General features: G+C 43.3%; 1 protein-coding gene across 1 annotated transcript in view; it reads left to right on the top strand.

Moving 5' to 3' along the window:
* Positions 1-15,016, top strand: part of POLH (DNA polymerase eta) — a 36,045-nt gene extending 21,029 nt beyond the window's left edge. The window contains exons 6-12 of the mRNA XM_017878290.1: positions 1,327-1,369; positions 2,577-2,616; positions 4,582-4,701; positions 5,265-5,388; positions 5,903-5,968; positions 11,019-11,188; positions 13,837-15,016. Of these exons, the coding sequence (XP_017733779.1) occupies positions 1,327-1,369; positions 2,577-2,616; positions 4,582-4,701; positions 5,265-5,388; positions 5,903-5,968; positions 11,019-11,188; positions 13,837-14,731 (1,458 nt within the window). The 3' untranslated portion in view covers positions 14,732-15,016. The remainder of the gene's footprint in view (positions 1-1,326; positions 1,370-2,576; positions 2,617-4,581; positions 4,702-5,264; positions 5,389-5,902; positions 5,969-11,018; positions 11,189-13,836) is intronic.
* The last annotated feature ends 4,153 nt before the right edge of the window (positions 15,017-19,169 follow it).

Genomic DNA, 19,169 nt, shown 5'->3' with positions numbered 1-19,169 from the left:
ACTGGGCAGTGGCTGATTATCCTTGGTTGATACCTTCTCCTCCCTTCAATACAAGGAAAGTTTGCAAACTACATCCCTGTTTTTTTGGTTTTCTTTTTTTTTTTTTTTTTCCTGGTTGATGAATCGGGAAACACGTAGCTTTCAGTGTATTTAAACCCAGACTAAATACCGTTGAAGTGCTTCTACTCCTTCAGCCCAAAGATCTTATCTTGGCATGACGCAGTGGCTCACCCGTAATCGCCAGAACTTTGAGAAGCCTGAGGCTGGTGGATCACCTGAGGTTGGGAGTTCAGACCAGCCTGACCACATGGAAACTCATCCCTCTACTAAAATACAAATTAGCTGGGCATGGGTGGTCATGCCTGTAATCCCTACTCCAGGAGGCTTGAGGCAGGAGAATTGCTTGAACCCGGGAGGCGAGGTTGCGTGAGCTGAGATTCCGTGCCATTGCACTCCACCTGGGCAACAAGAGCAAAACTCCTGTCTTTAAAAAAAAAAAGTTCTATTTGGAGACTCGAGGTGGCCAATCCGATTTCAAGAGATCTGCGAGCCTCCCTGGCCAACATGGTGAAACCCGTCTTACAGAAATAATCAAAATTAGCTGAGCATGGGTGGCTACACACCTGTAGTTCAGCTCAGGAGGGCTGAGGCAGAGAGGCGTGAACCCGGTGAGGGGAAAGATTTGCTTGAGCCGAGATCCGCAACACTACCTTCCAGCCTGCGTGACAAGAGCAAGACTCTGTCTCAAAAAAGAAAACCCAGAAGTTTCTTCAAGGATTTAGCTTTTTCATTTTTTTAAGTGTTTTTATAAGAAGGTGTTTGTTATTTGGGAATGGTTTTGAGCCCAACGCTCTGGTAACAGTACTAATTTATCGAATAATTTGTGTTTTAAATTGGGCTAAATGGACCAACTATTTAAGAATGTATGGGATAGGGTAAACAGTAATGTTTTTTCAGCATTTTTATATATGACACTGAGAATGCATAGTTTGCTGAAGTTTCTCCTGCAGTCTCTCTAGGCAAAAAACTTCGCTTGGAAGTAGGAAAATAGGGGAAGAAAAATGACTAGAGGAAACAGAATGGGGAAAGATGTGGGAAAGAAGAGTGAGGTAATGTTTTGCTCAGGACATAATGATGTGGGTATCAAGTTTTAGAGATGTCCTTGATGTTTTCTGGTTTTATTTTTGTTTTTATGTAGAGAACCATTGGTTACAGCCATTAGCTCTGTGTGTGTGTGTGTGTTGGTTATGTGTAATGTTTATATTACACCACTTTGGTGGGTTGACAGTAACGAGGGTTTTTACAGCTTTTGGCATGGCTTCGCAGGTCCTGGCAAAACTAGCCTGTGGACCTAAAAAACAAGCCACCGGCCAACCCTAGGTTTCAGCATGGGTCAGATCCCACAGCTCTTCAAGGCCAATACCGTTTCGCAACAAAATGTAAGTGTTCGGCAGCACGTTAATTTCATTTAATATCCCAGCATGCACCGAGGTAGAAACTCTCTGGTGTAGTTTCTTGTGTAGTAATTAAAGGACAGCGGCAGCCAGGAGAAATAGGTACCAGCGCAGTTAGAAGGAAGACAATCCAGAACATATTTGAACACCGCTGAGATTTTTATTTTTATTTATTATTTAGTTTATTTTTGAGAAGGAGTTCATTCTTGTTGGGCCTACACTAAGAGTGCAAGTGGCGCAGTGTCGGCTCCCCTGCAACCTCCACCGTCCCAGGTTCAAGCATTCTCCTGTCTTTAAGGCTCGCTGAGTAGCTGGAATATAGGTGCGTAGACCACTACGCCTGCTAATTTTCTGTAATTTTGGTAAAAAAGAGACAGGGGGTTTCAGCCATGTTGGGCGCGGCTGACTCTCAAAACTCTTGCCCTCAAGGTGAGTTGCTGTCCTCAGCCTCCCAAGTCTGGGTTACAGGCGTGGCACTGCGCCGGCAGCATGCTGAGACTTACTGAACGCTTCGTTCTTGGGTTAATCTGTGGCAGATAGCTTAATACTGAATTTTAAAAAAAGGTGTGGTGCTCAACACCTGTAAGTCCCGCCTTTGGTAAGGCCGGGAGGTGGATCGGCTTGAGCGCAGGAGGTCAAAAACCCATGTCACACACCTAAGCAGCTAAGTCGATGACGCCCATCTCTACAAAAAAATAAAATCAATAGGCCAGGTGTGATGGTCACGCCTGTAATCCCAAACTTTGGGAGGGCGAGGTGGGTGGAGATCACCTGTAAGTCAGGAGTTCGAGACCAGCCTGGCGCAACATGGTGAACCCGATTTCTATTAACACAATAACAAAAATTAGCTGAGGTCGGTGGTGGCGGCCCTGTAATCACTAGCTACTCGGGAGACTGAGGCCAGGAGACTTGAACCGCAGGAGGCGGAGGTTGCGTGAGGCCGAAATGGGCGCATTGGACTCCGAGGCCTGGGTGACAAGAGCAAGACTCGTCTTAAAAAAATAGATAATAATAAATAAAATCAAGTTTTAGCTGTATGTTTAACTTCCCTCTAGACTTTTTATTCAGTCTGTTATTTAAGTAAAAACAGTGATCTTTATGCCTTCTTTTCTTTCTCTATAGCAAATCAGGTGTTCAGGGCTGCTGAATTTCGCTCCCAAAAGTAGGCATTAGAGAAGAAGCCAAGTCAAATGAACAGTTGTGCTAAAAACAGTTGTGTGGCTTTTGAAGGATTTATAATATGTAGAAAGGACAGGTAAAAAGCATAGTAAAAAGTGGCTGTCATAAGACTGTATATTGATAAATGAATTGTGCAGGTAGAAGCAAACTTCACAAAAAAGAAGGGAGTATTTGGAGAAGGATTTATAAAAAGGCATGGATTTTGTTTTTGAGATTTTGGCAGGCAATTTGGGAGTCAAAACAAAAAGCAGGCAGCAGTAACGTGATTTGGAGATTTTTAGCACAAGAGGGGAAGTAATGAGATATTTTCAGTGACTGGAAAAAAAACCTAAAAAAAAAGTAGTTCGCTGCAACCAATATTGAGGAAGATAATGGAAATAAAGACTGAAAAGGATGCATTTAAAAAGATACTAGAAAGAGATTATAGGGAAGCCTCAAGGCCTAAGGCCAAAGAATTTTACGCTTTTTTTTTTTTTTTTTTTTTTTTGAGACGGAAGTCTTCCCAAGCTCTGTGCCCAGGTGGAGTGAGTGGCATGCGATTCTCGGCTCACTGTAGCGCTCCACCTCCTGGGTTCAGCGTCTCCTGCTTCAGCCACCTGAGTAGGCTGGGCCCCAGCTGTATGCCACGCACGTCCGCTAAATTTTGTAATTTTTTTTTTTTTTTTTTTTTTTTTGAGACGGAGTCTTGCTGCTGTCACCCAGGCTGGAGTGGGCAGTGGCCGGATCTCAGCTCACTGCAAGCTCGCCCCTCCACGGGTTCCGCGCCATTCTTTCCTGCCTCAGGCCTCCGAGTAGCTGGGACTACAGGCGCAGCACGCCTCCAAAACCCGGCTAGTTTTTTGTATTTTTAGTAGCAGGACAGGTTTCCACTGGTTAGCCAGGAATGGTCTCGATCTCCTGACGCCTCATGATGCGCCGTCTGCGGCCTTCACAAGTGCTGATACAGGCTTGAGCCACGCCGCCCGGCCTAATTTTTGTATTTTATGTAGAGACGAGGGTTCACCTATTTTGGGGCAGCTGGTCTCAAAGTCCTGGCCTGCAGTGATCCGGCCGTGCCTTGGCCTCCGCAATAGTACTTGGGATTCACAGGCATGAGCCATGTGCCAGCTGACTCGTGTTTATATTTAGAGCTCACTGCAGCCTTAACCCCCTGGGTTCCAGCAATCCTCCTGCCTCAGCCTCCCAAGTAGCTGGGACCACAGGCACATGCCACCATGCCCAGTTAATTTGCTGGAGTACAGTGGCACAATCTCGGCTCACTGTAACCTCTGCCTCCTGGGCTCAAGTGATCCTCCCACTTCAGTCTCCCAAGTAGCTGGGACTACAGTTGCACACCACCACACCCAACTAATTTTTTTGTATTTTTTTGTAGAGACAGGGTTTCGCCATGTTGTTCAGACTGTTCTCAAACTCTTGGGCTCAAGAGATCCACTCGCTTTGGCCTCCCAAAGTGCTGGGACTACAGACGTGAGCCACCACACCTGGCCTTAATTTTTTTTGTAGAGTTGGGTTCTTACTCTGTTGCCAAGGCTGGTCTCAAACTCCTGGACTCAAGCAGTCTTCCCGCCTTGGCCTCCCAAAGTGCTAGGATTATAGGTATGAGCCACTATGCCCGGCCAGATTATATATTAAGTAAAGTTTTAGCCATGGAAGGGATTTATTTTGTGTTTGGGATTTTAATCCCCAAACAGGACAGCAGGTGTTGTACAATTGAAAGTTTTATATACAGTTTACTTGATAGTTAATCAAGGACTTTAACCTTTTGGTTATGTTATTGTTAATCTTCTCCTCAAATTCTAACTCCCAGAGTAACTGAATTCCCAGAATATATGCTCTCATTTGTCCTGAACCTTTTGGAGAGCTACTTACAAAGTAGAATGTCTTATGTTTGCTGCTAATTAGATATTTATGATGTGACCTATCAATTCTTTGTCTCCTTTGTTATCAGCCGTAATCTTGGAGGAAAGCTAGGGGCCTCTGTCATTGAGATCCTAGGGGTAGAATACATGGGTGAACTGACACAGTTCACTGAATCCCAGCTCCAGAGTCATTTTGGGGAGAAGAATGGGTAAGTGATTCTTTTTTTTTTTAATCATAAACTTTATGGAGATGCAATATTCAAATATAGACAAAAGCATCTAGTAAAATCTAGACCTATCTTTAGGTTAACATTTGTTTCTTGAGATAATTTCACTGGTCCTTCTTGCTTTAAAATCTTGGGTCACTATGGCCTATCAGTCTAGACTAGTTTTTTCCACGTACCTGGGTGGTTAATAGATAGGATTTGTTACTTTGATGCCTGACTATATACTAATTACATCATTCATGCATGCTGAGATGCTATATTCTCTTAAAATGCTTGTTTAATGCCCTAGCAAGCACACACACACTTGGGGATATGAATCAGTGGCTTACTTGGCATTTTTCCAAAAATACAAATGATGACTTGGCTTTAGAAAGTAGAACCAGTGTTCTCCTTGTCCATATATTGCACTGGAATTTACTGAGAAGGGCAGGATTTTGTCAGAGGTCCAGTACACTAAATTTTGGACAAGGTTTTAGTTATTTGGTTTTGTTTTAACAAGAATAATCACTTAATTTCACCTTAACGTTTTTTTCTGGTCTTATTAGGTCTTGGCTGTATGCCATGTGCCGAGGGATTGAACATGATCCAGTTAAACCCAGGCAACTACCCAAAACCATTGGCTGTAGTAAGAACTTCCCAGGAAAAACAGCTCTTGCTACTCGGGAACAGGTAAGCAGGCATTCTTGACAGAACATTACCTCTTTTAAAGGGGTCAGTGGGTAGGTTTTGGTAGCTGTGGAAGGTTTAATAGGTTAGAGGAGACCTTTATAAAGTATGAAGAAAACAGATGTTCTTTCCTTGGGTTGGAAATTGACTAGTTTATGATGATTACTTTTTTCCCTTTCTTCCATCGAAATAAAATGGAATTTCTCATTTGTTTACTAGATGGAGACTTGGAAAGCTTAGGATATTATGCTTCAAGTTTGTGTCTTGCCTTTTTCTCAGAGCTGGAACATGCTTGAAAGTCACCTGATGGCAAACCAGCAGGAAAAGAAAATGACAGACTTGAGCTAGGGCAGGATAGCAGGACTGGGAACATTTCTGTGATCTGGTGATCCTTTGATTATGGGGAGTCTTTTGTGCACAGTTCTGTTTGGGAGAAAAGAAAGAACAAATACACCATCGAGTTCTTAATAGACTTCGAGTGTTTAAATGAAATATTAAAGTCTCAATACTTTTTTAGGTACAATGGTGGCTGTTGCAGTTAGCCCAGGAACTAGAGGAGAGACTGACTAAAGACCGAAATGATGTAAGATTTTCTTTCTTTATTCTTTATTCTTTATTCTTGGGGTAGGCTTTGCGATTTACGTATCAGCTGCTCTTTACCTTATGGAGCAGGAACAAAGACAGAAAAAAGTATTAGCATAGGAAATATCTGTTTTCTTTTTCTTTTTCCTTTTTTTTTTTTTTTTTTAAAAGACATGGTGTCACTATCTCCCACACTGAGTATACTGGCACAATCATGGCTCACTGCAACCTTGACTTCCCAGGCTCAAGCTCTCCTCCCAACTCAGCCTCCTGAGTAGCTGGGACTACAGGTGCATGCCACTACAACTGGCTAAATTTTTTTATTTTTTGTAGAGACAGGGTCTTGCTAGGAGGAAATTTTAAGAAATCTTTTTTTTTTTTTTTTGAGACATAGAGTTTTCCCTCTTGTTGCCTAGGCTGGAGTGCAGTGGTATGATCTTGGCTCACTGCAACCTCCGCCTCCTGGTTCAAGTGATTCTCCTGCCTCACCCTCCCAAGTAGTTAGGATTACAGGCACACACCACCATACCCGGCCAATTTTTTTGGTATTTTCAGTAGAGACGGGGTTCTACCATATTGGCCAGGCTGGTCTTGAATGCCTCACCTCAGGTGATCCGCCCACCTCAGCCTCCCAAAATGTTGGGATTACAGACATAAGCCACCATGCCCAGCCAGTAGTGGCAGTTGTAAGCACATTTTATTGTGTATATTTGATGTTTACAACATGATGCTATGGGATACATATAGTAAAATGGTTACTGTAGTGTAGCAAATTAACATATCTATCATTTCACATACTTTTTTGAAAAGAAAAAAAAAGTAGTTAAAATCTACTTAAAATCCCTAATAGAATTTTATTAACTATAGTCCTCACTTGTACATTAGCTCAATAGACTTGTTCACCCTACGTGTCTGCTACTTTATGTCCTTTTACTTACATCTCCCCATTTCTTCCTCCCCTCCCCCATCCCAGGTAACCACTGTTTTATTCTCTGTCTCTGTATATTTGACTTAAAAAAAAAAATTCTGATCATTTACATTTTTCTTTCTAATGTTAAAGACATCTGACGATTAGTTTCTCTCCTTTTTTTTTTGAGACTGAGTTTTGCTCTATCACCCAGGCTAGAGTGCAGTGGAGCAATCTTGGCTCACTGCAACCTCCGCCTCCCAAGTTCAAGTGATTCTCCTGTCTCAGCCTCCTGAGTAGCTGGTATTACAGGTGCCTGCCACCACGCCTGGCTAATTTTTTTATTTTTAGTAGAGATGGGGTTTCACCATATTGGCTGCACTGATCTTGAACTCCTGACCTCATGCGATCTGCCCATCTTGGCCTCCCAAAGTGTTGGGATTACAGGCATAAGCCACCACACCTGGCAGTTTCTCTCCTTTTAAAATAGCTTTATTGACATATACTTTACATACCATAAAATTCAACCATTTAAAATAGTTCAGTGGTTTTAGTATATTGCAGAGTTCTACAACTATTCTACAATCAACTTTAGAGCATTTTATCACCCCAAAACAAATCTTGTACCCATTACCGGTCACTCCCCCTTTCTCTCCCAGCTACCCCCAGCCCTAGGCAACCACTACATTGCTTACTGTTCTGGACATTTCATATAAATGTGGTCTTTTGTGACTGGCTTGAAGTCTTTCACTTAACATGTTTTCAAGGTTCAGCCGTATTGTAGTGTGTATCAGTACTTACTCTTTTTTTTTTTTTGAGACAGAGTCTTGCTCTGTCACCGGGCAGGAGTGCAGTGGTGCAGTCTTGGCTCACTGTAACCTCCGCCTCTCAAGTTCAAGTGATTCTGCTGCCTTAGCCTCCCGAGTAGCTGGGACTATTGGCACACGCCACCACGTCCCGCTAATTTTTGTGTTTTTAGTAGAGACAGGGTTTCACCATGTTGGCCAGGGTGGTCTTGATCTTTTGACCTTGTGATCCTCCTGCCTCGGCATCCCAAAGTGCTGGGATTACAGGCGTGAGCCAGCACACCTGGCCAGAACTGACACCTTTTTATGGCTGAATAATATTCTATTGTATTAATATGTACCATATTTTGCTTATCTGCTTATTAGTGAATGGACATTTGAATTATTTCCACTTTTGGCTATTATGAATAAAATCTGCAAGTTTTTGTGTAGATATCTGTTTTCTTTTCAGCATATACCTTGGAGTATAATTTCTGGGTCACATGGTAACTCTATGTTTAGCATTTTGAGGAATCGCCAGACTGTTTTCCACAGTGGCTACACCATTTCACATCCCTACCATCAATATAAGAGGGTTCCAATTTTTCCACATCCTTGTTACTGACTTTAGATTTTAGCCATTCTAGTGGGTGTGAAATGGTATCTCATTATGGTTTGACTTATATTCTCTGATAATCTTTTCATGTGCTTGTTGGACATTTGTATATCTTTGGGAAATGTTTGTTGAAATCCTCTTCCTGGGCCGGGAGGGGTGGCTCAAACTTTCGGAGGCTGAGGCAAGTCACCTGAGGTCAGGAGTTCAAGGCTAGCCTGATCAACATGGCGAAACCCTGTCTCTACTAAAAATACAAAAATTAGCTGGGTGTGGTGGCGGGCATCTATAATCCCAGCTATGCAGGAGGCTGAGGCAGGAGAATCTCTTGAACAGGGAGGTGGAGGTTGCAGTGAGCCGAGATGGCGCTATTGCACTCCAGCCTGGGCGACAAGAGCAAAGCTCCGTCTCAAAAAAAAAAAGAAAAGAAAAGAAAAAAGAAAATCCTCTTCCCTCTTTTAAATTGAGTTGTCTGTTTATTATTGAGTTTTAACATGTCCCTCGTCAGATACGTGATTTGATGCATCCTTTCTTTTGAAATGTCGTGGAGTTCTACAAGTCAACTGTACATGTCAAGAATAGTCCAAAACTGCTTGTTTGCTTTTTAGCTGGAATTGGTGGTAAATGTTTGTTCCTTTGGTAGGCATCATAAAGAGGGATTTGATCCAGTTGCGTTATCGCCCTGTTCAGCTTTTGCCCACTAGGTGGCACTTGTTTCTCATCTCTCTATAAGCCCCTGGGACCTTTCTTTCCACTTTATTTTCCTAAGAGACAGGGTCTTGGCTGTCATCCATGCTGGGGCACAGTAACACGACCTTAGCTCACTGCAGCCTTGTAGCCTCAACCTTCTGGGCTCAAGTACTCCTCCTGCCTTAGCCTCCCACAGTGCTGAGAGTACAGGCATGAGCCACTGTGCCTAGCCTTTTCTTCCCACTTTGTATCCAGAGGGGATCCCTAAAAATCTGTCTTTAAGCTTCAAAGGACTTTATGCCAAAAATAATTCAGGACATAGCACATCCTATCACTTCACTGTTTAAAACATTCCAGTGGTTTCCCTTCACACTTAAGGCATATTAAGGAAGTTTTTAAAGTAATTCTATAAAGCCAAATATAATCTAATTTCTTGCTACTTCTCTGACCCCATCTTTTATCTTCCCCTCACTTATTCTAGTCTCCACTTCATTGGCTTCCTTCCCTTTATCTAACACACTAAGCTCTTACTTCAGCACTTCCCGTTTCTTTGCCCTGGAGACTGTTCATATATTATTAATATTTGCTTCCTTGCTTTATTCAAATCTCTGCTCATGTTTTACCTTCTCCAGGAGGTCCTCCCTAGTTACCCTGTCACAGCAGCAGCCTCCATCACTCTCTGCTTTATTCTGTTTTTCTTCATAGCACTCATCTCTGTGGTCATTTGTTACATGTCTATTTATTATTATCTATAGTTCCCACTACAACATAGGATCCATGAGGACCTGGACTTTATTTTGTTCTCTCCTGCATCTCTAGACACTGTCTAGGCATGCAGTTATAGTTGAATAATTTTAGTCAACAAGTACTCCTTTGTAATTGCCAATTTGTATTCCCTCAAGATATATCAATCTGTACAGATGTATCCAAAAAGTAGTTCCTGCTCTTAGCTTGTTTTCCTTAGGAGTACTTCTTCTCACTAGCATCTTTTGATAGGGGTCCCTTATGTAGAATTTTCACCTTATATTTCTGCCTCTTGACCATTATGTCTCAGTTTGCTGAGATTATAGTATTCAGATGCTTCAGATTTCATTGAAAAGTGAGTCATGATCTTGCTCTCTCAAGGCAGGCTCACTACATGGTATCTTCTCAGATAAGCTGTAAAAAGGTATTGGTAGAAACTTCTGGAATTGGTGGTGAATGTTTGTTTACCATAAGAGCCCCAGGGCAGAAAAAAAGATATGACTTGAAGGCTAGTTCCACTTTGCTTTCAGACAATTACCTGAAACCTTCCTTCAGTCACAAAATAGTATCTAGTATTGTAGATATTTGTTATAATTGTCCTGCTTAGACACCATGAAAAACATTCAGGTGAGTCCCATTTTCATTTGTTCTGTCCTGTTCCCATCATCTGTCAAAATATCCCAGATACTCCGATGTTCCATAATCCAAATTATGTCTTCTTCAGTTACTTTTTACACCCAGAAATAGCATAAACATTTTTTTGTGGAACCATGTAATCAGACTTCTATTCAGAAAATGCATTCTGTTATATATAGATTCTTTTTTTTTTTTTTTTTTTGAGACAGAGTCTTGCTCTGTCATCCAGGCTGGAGTGCAATGGCGCCATCTTGGCTCACTGCAACCTCGGCCTCCCAGGTTCAAGCAATTCTCCTGTCTCGGCCTCCCTAGTAGCTGGGATTATAGGCGCCTGCCACCACGACTGGCTGGTTTTTTGTATTTTTCAGTAGAGATGGGGTTTCGCCATGTTGGCCAGGCTAGACTCGAACTCCTGACTTCAGGTGATCCACCCGCCTCAGCCTCCCCAGGTGCTGGGATTACAGGCGTGAGCCACCATGCCTAGCTTCTTTCTCTTTTTTATATTTTATCTTTACTCTTTGCAGAACTCAGTTTACCTTTATTCTTGACTTTTAAACTACTGTTTCCAAACCATTGTCACCCTGGTTCTTTTAATTTCCTCTCCTGCAGTTCAGTACCTAGAATTCAGATGCTCCTCATAACTTTATTTCTGGTCTCCATCCCTTCCCATCCACAGAATGACAGGGTAGCGACCCAGCTGGCTGTGAGCATTCGTGTACAAGGAGACAAACGCCTCAGCAGCCTGCGCCGCTGCTGTGCCCTTACCCGCTATGATGCTCACAAGATGAGCCATGATGCATTTACTGTCATCAAGAACTGTAATACTTCTGGAATCCAGACAGAATGGTGAGTTCTTTTCTAGCTCATCTTCTCCGAAGAGACTTTGCCTTGTCTTTGCTCTAAAAGTAGTGGGCATCTGAGCTCTTCCATCTGGGATAGACTCTGACTCAGACTACCAGTACCTATTACTCTGGGAGAAAATACAGTACCAACCTCAGAAACAAGATAGCTCAGCGCAGATCCTTTGCCTACAGCTGATACATTCCAGTTCCCAGGAGAAGGTTAGACCCTTACCCTGTATTGGCTTGGTCAGGGAAATGATCAGTTGCACTTGGAGAACAGGGCTCAAATTTCAAGGATACATTTGGGAACTTCAAACTACTTGATTGTTCTATCCTAAAAGCATCTTTCTTGATTATAAAGGTGACCTGTGTTCACTGATAATCTCTATCGACATCCCAACTCAGTTAGAAGCTCCACTGCTTTTATACTGAATGTCATATTCATGAGTAAACTTCACTTCTGTTGGTCATGAAATATAAGCCTCTTTTTGGAGCATCTTCATTTTCTGTCCAGATATTAATGATTTTCAGGATTGGAATCCTTTAATTACATATTTAATAAAGCCCTTACTTTTTTTAAAGTATTGCAAATTCACAATAGAAATATAATTATGAGAGAAAGGTAAGTCGGTTGCTCACTTACAGATGTATATTGGAGATTATACAAAATAAAATCAAAGTTTAATCACTTAAGTTATTACTTATCTAAATATATTGGCAGTACAATTATATGTACAGACCCATAAAGACTAAGTCTCTTAGTCTTTGTTCATAGGGCCGGGCACAGTGGCTCACACCTGTAATCCCAGCACTTTCAGAGGCCGAGGCAGGCAGATCACCTGAGATGAGAAGTTCAAGACCAGCCTGGCCAACATGGTGAAACCCTGTCTCTACTAAAAATACAAAAATTGGCCAGTCATGGTGGTGGGTGCCTGTAATCCCAGCTACTTGGGAGGCTGAGGCAGAAGAATTGCTTGAACCTGGGAGGTGGAGGTTGCAGTGAGCCCAGATTGCGCCATTGCACTCCAGCCTGGGCAACAAGAGCGAAACTCCGTCTCCAACAACAACAACAAAAATAAATAAATAAATACATAAAGTCTTTGTTCTTAGAATAATTTACTTAATACTTCCTGATGTATTTATTTTCAAATACTGAAGTTTTACAAAACCAAATAACAACCATGGTACTAATGTACACATGAAACCTTATTTGAAAAGTTATAAATTGACAAACTACAATGAATACTACTCACCAACCGTGTGAAACTCCGTGATGCACAAGGAAGCATAAAAATTATCTGATTATAAGACTGTCCCAAAGCATGACACCTGAGGATAGTGGGATACTTTTTTTTTTTTTTTTTGAGACGGAATCTCGCTCTTGTTGCCCAGGCTGGAGTGCAGTGGTGCGATCTCGGCCCACTGCAATCTCTGCCTCCTGGGTTCAAACAGTTCTCCTGCCTCAGCCTTCTGAGTAGCTGGGATTACAGATGCCCACTACCACACCTAGCTAAGTTTTGTACTTTTAGTAGAGACAGGGTTTCTCCATGTTGGCCAGGCTGATCTCAAACTCCTGACCTCAGGTGATCCACCCACCTCGGACTCCCAAAGTGCTGGGATTACAGGCGTGAGCCACTGTGCCCAGCCGATACTTTAACAACTTTAAAATGACATTTACCTTTTACCTAATTGAAGGACTAATCTGTACATAAAAGCATGTTTCATCTTCTGAAATTCAGCTCGTGAAAATGTGAGTGATTAGACACAATAAGGAACTTTATGACAAAAATTTCTGATTTCTTTTTTTTTTTGAGAGGGAGTCTGGCTCTGTCGCCCAGACTGGAGTGCAGTGGCGCGATCTTCGCTCACTGCAACCTCTGCCTCCTAGGTTCAAGCAGTTCTTCTGCCTCAGCTTCCCAAGTAGCTGGGATTACAGGCGCGTGCCACCACACCCAGCTAATTTTTGTATTTTAGTAGAGATGGGGTTTCACCATGTTGGCCAGGCTGATCTCGTACTCCTGACCTCATGACCCACCCGCCTTGGCCTCCCAAAGTGCTGGAATTACAGGCGTGAGCCACCACGCCCAGCTATGACAATAATTTCTTAAAATGTTTCTGAAATTGGGACTAGTAACGAAAAGCAGTTGTGGAATTTCATTCTCTAGAAATTCCAGAGTGGTAAGTCAGTCAGGGTTAGGTAGTGCCCTGTTTAAAAACGGGATAATGGCTAAGAGGATTTTTTCAAGTCTTTCTAGTCTAAATATTCCAAAGCTTTTTGTTGTCCTGAATAAAATTTCTTGCCCCAACCCTGAATTACAGCAGCTTTCCAGTGATACCTTATAAAAAACAATAATTTCTGGCTGTCGGGAGGTGAGTGGTTACTAAATTAGTGGTTCTCGAGACATAACATCAGCACCACCTAGGAAATTAAATTCTCTGTCATCCCAGGTCTGTTGATCTCTGATACACATTAATGTTTGAGAACCACTGCAGTAAAGAACAATTTCTGTGGCAGAACCAGAATCCTAGTCATCTATGGATTAAATCTGTCCTATGGTGAAGTAAAACAGATACAATTCATGGACTTAGCAATAGGTCACTATTTTAATATTCTAAATTGCTAATCATCTTATTTCTTTACTTTCTGTATAGGTCTCCTCCTCTCACAATGCTTTTCCTCTGTGCTACAAAATTTTCTGCCTCTGCCCCTTCATCTTGCACAGACATCACCAGCTTCTTGAGCAGTGACCCAAGTTCTCTGCTAAAGGTGCCAGTTACCAGCTTAGAAGCTAAGACCGAGGGAAGTGGCCCAGTGGTGACAACCACTAAGAAAGCAACCACATCTCTGGAATCATTCTTCCAAAAAGCTGCAGAAAGGCAGAAAGTTAAAGAAGCTTCACTTTCATCTCTTACTGCTCCCACTCAGGCTCCCACGATCAATTCGCCGTCCAAGCCCTCATTACCTTTTCAAACCAGTCAAACTACAGGAACTGAGCCCTTCTTTAAGCAGAAAAGTTTGCTTCTAAAGCAGAAACAGCTTAATAATTCTTCAGTTTCTTTCCCCCCACAAAATCCATGGTCCAACTGTAAAGCATTACCAAACTCTTTACCAATAGAGTATCCAGGCTGTGTCCCTGTTTGTGAAGGGGTATTGAAGCTAGAATCCTCTAAAGCAACTCCTGCAGAGATGGATTTGGCACACAACAGCCAAAGCATGTATGCTTCTTCAGCTTCCAAATCTGCGCTGCAGGTGACTCAGAAAGCAACCCCAACTCCAAGTCTTCTAGCTGCTGAGGACCAAGTGCCCTGTGAGAAGTGTGGCTCCCTGGTACCAGTATGGGATATGCCTGAACACATGGACTATCATTTTGCATTGGAGTTGCAGAAATCCTTCTTGCAGCCCCACTCTTCAAACCGCCAGGTTGTTTCTGCCATATCTCATCAAGGCAAAAGAAATCCCAAGAGCCCTTTGGCCTGCACTAATAAACGCCCCAGGCCTGAGGGCATGCAAACATTGGAATCATTTTTTAAGCCATTAACACATTAGTGCTGTCCTCAGGCTTGCCTTTAGGATTTAATATTTTTTATCTCTACAGATCTTTAATATTTTATCTTTACAGATTTCCCTGAGAAGGGGAATTATGAAATTTTTAATACAAAAAATAATCCATTTAGGTGCCAAGTTATAGTCCCATCTCTTCACAGGCTTGGATTCTAATCCCACTGCTGATAGAGATGTAAAAATTCATCCTACCATTGAGTTTTTAATCTTTAGCATTTAGGGAGGCAGTGTCATATAGTAAAAAGTGTGTGGGCCTTGGAGTCTAAGAGACCTGGTTGCAAACTTAGCTCTGCTTATTACAATGAGGGCCTTGAACAAGTCATTTTTTCACTTTCTTATCTGTAAAATGGAGATAATACCTTACAGATTATTGCAGATTAATAACAATGTATTCAAATTATATAACTTGGTCAGGTACAATGGCTCACACCTGTAATCCCAACACTTTGTGAGGCCAAGGCAGATGGATCACCTGAGGTCAGGAGTTCGAGACCAGTCTGGCCAACATGGCAAAACCCTGTCTACTAAAAATAGAAAAATTAGCCAGGCATGTTCCAGGCACCTGTAATTCCAGCTACTCAGAGGCTGAGGCAGGAGAATTGCTTTAACCCTGGAGGCAGAGGTTGCAGTGAGCTGGGATCATGCTACTGCGCTCCAACCTGGGCAACAGCGCAAGACTTCATCTCAAAAAATAAAAACTACAGGCAATGCCAGCACTTTGGGAGCCTGAGGCAGGGAGATCACGAGATCAGGAGTTTGAGACCAGCCTGTTAAACATGTTAAAACCCCATCTCTACTAAAATTACCAAAAAAATTAGCCGGGCATGGTGGCACACGCCTGTAATCCCAGCTACTCAGGAGGCTGAGGCAGGAGAATCACTTGAATCTGGGAGGCGGAGGTTGGAGTGAACCGAGATCGCGCCACCGACCGCACTCCAGCCTGGGCAAGAGTGAGACTCCGCCTCAAACAAAAACAAGAACAAACAAAGTTGCCACAGAAAAGGGACCAAGTTTAAAAAAGGGTTATAAATGTAATGAGACTTGCATAGTTAAAATAAAAGCGATTTTTTTTTTTTTTTTTTTGAGACGGAGTCTCCCTCTGTCGTCAGGCTGGAATGCAGTGGTGCGATCTCAGCTCACCACAACCTCGACCTGGGTTCAAGCAATTTTCCTGCCTCGGCCTCCCAAGTAGCTGGGACTATAGGTGCATGCTACCATGCTCAGCTAATTTTTGTATTTTTAATAGAGATGAGGTTTCACCATGTTGGTCAGGATGGTCTTGATTGCTTGACCTCATGATCTGCAATGCCTCGGCCTCCCAAAGTTGCTGGGATTACAAATGTTAGCCACCGATCCGGGCCCCCGAAAAGGATTTTAAGAAAAGCTCTCTAGGCTAGGTGTGGTTCCTCATGCCTATAATCCCAGCATTTAGGGAGGCTGAGGCGGGTGGATTGCAGGACCTCAGGAGTTCGAGACCAGCCTAGGCAAGGTGGCGAAACCCTGTCTCTACTAAAAAAAATAAGCTGGTCATGGCAGGCGCCTGTAATCCCAGCTACTCGGGAGACTGAGGCAGGAGAATCGCTTGAACCTGGAAGGTGGAGGTTGCAGTGAGTTGAGATCACGCCACTGCACTCCAGCCAGGGTGACACAGTGAGAAACTGTCTCAAAAAAACACAAGAAAAACTTGCTAGCTCTGTGATGGGCAGTTCACATAATACCTTGACCAGATTTACATGTTTTCAGTTGGAGAATGTGAGGTGAAGCCTTGAAACCCTAAAAGTGATACGGTAACTAGGGCAGGTCTCTCTCCACAAAAGCGACTTTCATACAGGTAAACCCTATTATACCCTCAGTTCTAAACGTTGGCCTATCTCTTGCATTTTGTTCTAATGTAGAATTAGATTGCTACTTGACCATTTCAGGAACTCTGTTTAGATAAGTCATAATCAAATCTTGCTGGGCGCGGTGGTTTATGCCTGTTATCCCAGCACTTTGGGAGACCAAGGCAGGTGGACCACGTGAAGTCAGGAGTTCAAGACCAGCCTGGCCAACATGGCGAGACTTGTATCTACTAAAAATACAAAAATTAGCCGGGCGTGGTGGCAGGTGCCTGTAATCCCAGCTACTCAGGAGGCTGAGGCAGGAGAATCACTTGAACCTGGGAGGCAGAGGTTGCAGTGAGCCGAGATTGCCACTGCATTCCAGCCTGGGTGACAGAGTAACTGTCTCAAAAAAAAAAAAAACCAAACACTAGATCATCTCTAGAACATTGCTACTCCCAAGTATGATTTGAGGAACAGCAGCCTCAGTATCGCCAGGGAACTTGTTAGAAATAGTCTCAGCCTCACCACTACTCCCACTTAATTGTAATCTATTAACAAGATTTCCCAGTGTGAGCCAGGCTCGGTGGCTCATTCCTGTAATCCCAGCACTTTGGGAGGCTCAAGCGGGCAGATCACGAGGTCAAGAGATTAAGACCATCCTGGCCAACATGGTGAAACCCCGTCTCTACTAAAAATACAACTGGGCGTGCTGGTGTGCACCTGTAATCCCAGCTACTCGGGAGGCTGAGGCAGGAGAATTGCTTGAACCTGGGAGGTGGAGCTTGCAGTGAACCGAGATTGTGCCGCTGCACTCCAGCCTGGCGACAGAGCAAGACTGTTGTCTCAAAAAAAAAAAAAAAAAAATCCCAATGTGTATCTTAAAGTTTGAGAAATGCTGATCACAAAGATCCTAATGACCAGGTGTGTAGAGGACATTTTCTTAAGCCCTTAAGTACAAATTTAAGAGTTAAGTGCTTCAGCCATTAAGGTTACTGGCTTGTTCATCTTTCCCACTGGAGTATAAATATTTAGTTTAGGGTTTAAAATTTGTTATGTAGCTTTTTGCGCTTGTCCATGTTTATACTATTTTTTTTTTTTTTTTTGAGATGGAGTCTCGCTCTGTCACCAGGCTGGAATGCAGTAGCGCAATCTTGGCTCACTGCAACCTCTGCCTCCCGGGTTCAAGAGATTCTCCTGTCTCAGCTTCCTGAATAGCTGAGACTCCAGGCCCGCACCATCAAGCCCAGCTAATTTTTGTATTTTTAGTAGAGACAGCGTTTCACCATGTTGGTCAGGCTGGTTTCGATCTCGACCTCATGATCCACCCACCTCTGCCTCCCAAAGTGCTGGGACTACAGGCATGAGCCACCATGACCGGCCTATAGTACTGTCTTCTTACTCTCCTTTCTTGTGTGTGAAAAGTCAGCTCTTTTGGCTTTTCCGTTATGATAGGGGAAACTTGAATTACACAGGGAACCCAACTGAAGAAGATGAACTGAAGTAGGTGGTGCTGGGTGAAGTGGGCCCAGAAAATGGTGTATACATCCCTCCCATACGTATACCCAAACTTCTATTTTTTTTTTTTTTTTTGAGGCGGAGTCTCGCTCTGTCGCCTGGACTGGATTGCAGTGGCCAGATCTCAGCTCACTGCAAGCTCCGCCTCCCAGGTTTACGCCATTCTCCTGCCTCTCAGCCTCCCGAGTAGCTGGGACTACAGGCGCCCGCCACCTCGCCCTGCTAGTTTTTTGTATTTTTTAGTAGAGACGGGGTTTCACCGGGTTAGCCAGGATGGTCTCGATCTCCTGACCTCGTGATCCGCCCGCCTCCGCCTCTCAAAGTGCTGGGATTATAGGCTTGAGCCACTGCGCCCGGCCACTTCTACTTTATGTGACGGAGTTTCCCTCGTCGCCCAGGCTGGAATGCAATGGCATAATCTCAGCTCACTGCAACCTCTGCCTCCCAGGTTCAAGCGATTCTCCTGCGTTGCTTGGGTAGCTGGGATTACAGGCATGCATCATTACACCTGGCTAATTTTTGTATTTTTAGTAGAGATGGGGTTTCGCCACGTTGGCCAGGCTGGTTTTGAACTCTTGATCTTAAGTGATCCACCTGCCTTGGCCTCCCAAAGTGCTGGGATTATAGGTATGAGCTACCGGGCCGGCCTCAACTTCTTTTTATCTTATTTATAAATTAGGAGGGGGGGTTCTATATTTAGTTTGAAGAGATGAGGAAGATTTGAAAACCACTGGATCTACCAGGAATTTTTTTCTTCAAAAATATTTTCTGCTTTTATGATACTTGAATATCTAATAAAAGACAACATTTAGTCAGTCATGGCAGCTCACGCCTGTAATCCTAACACTTTGGGAGGCTGAGGTGGGTGGACTACTGGAACCCTGGAGTTCAAGACCGGCCGAAGCAACATGGCAAAACAAGTCTTTACAAAAAATACAAAGACAGTGGTTTATGCCTGTAGTCCTAGCTACTCAGGAGGCCGAGATGGGAGGATCACCTGAATCTGGGAGTTCGAGGCTGCAATAAGCCATGATTGTGGCACTGCACTCCAGCCTGGGTGACAGTCTGAGACCCTGTCTCAAAAA

Source organism: Rhinopithecus bieti, unplaced genomic scaffold (assembly GCF_001698545.2).
Source record: "Rhinopithecus bieti isolate Rb0 unplaced genomic scaffold, ASM169854v2 scaffold_9981, whole genome shotgun sequence".
NCBI classification, from domain to species: domain Eukaryota; kingdom Metazoa; phylum Chordata; class Mammalia; order Primates; family Cercopithecidae; genus Rhinopithecus; species Rhinopithecus bieti.
The sequence above is the reverse complement of the archived record's forward strand: the minus strand, read 5'-3'. Positions and strand labels throughout refer to the sequence as shown.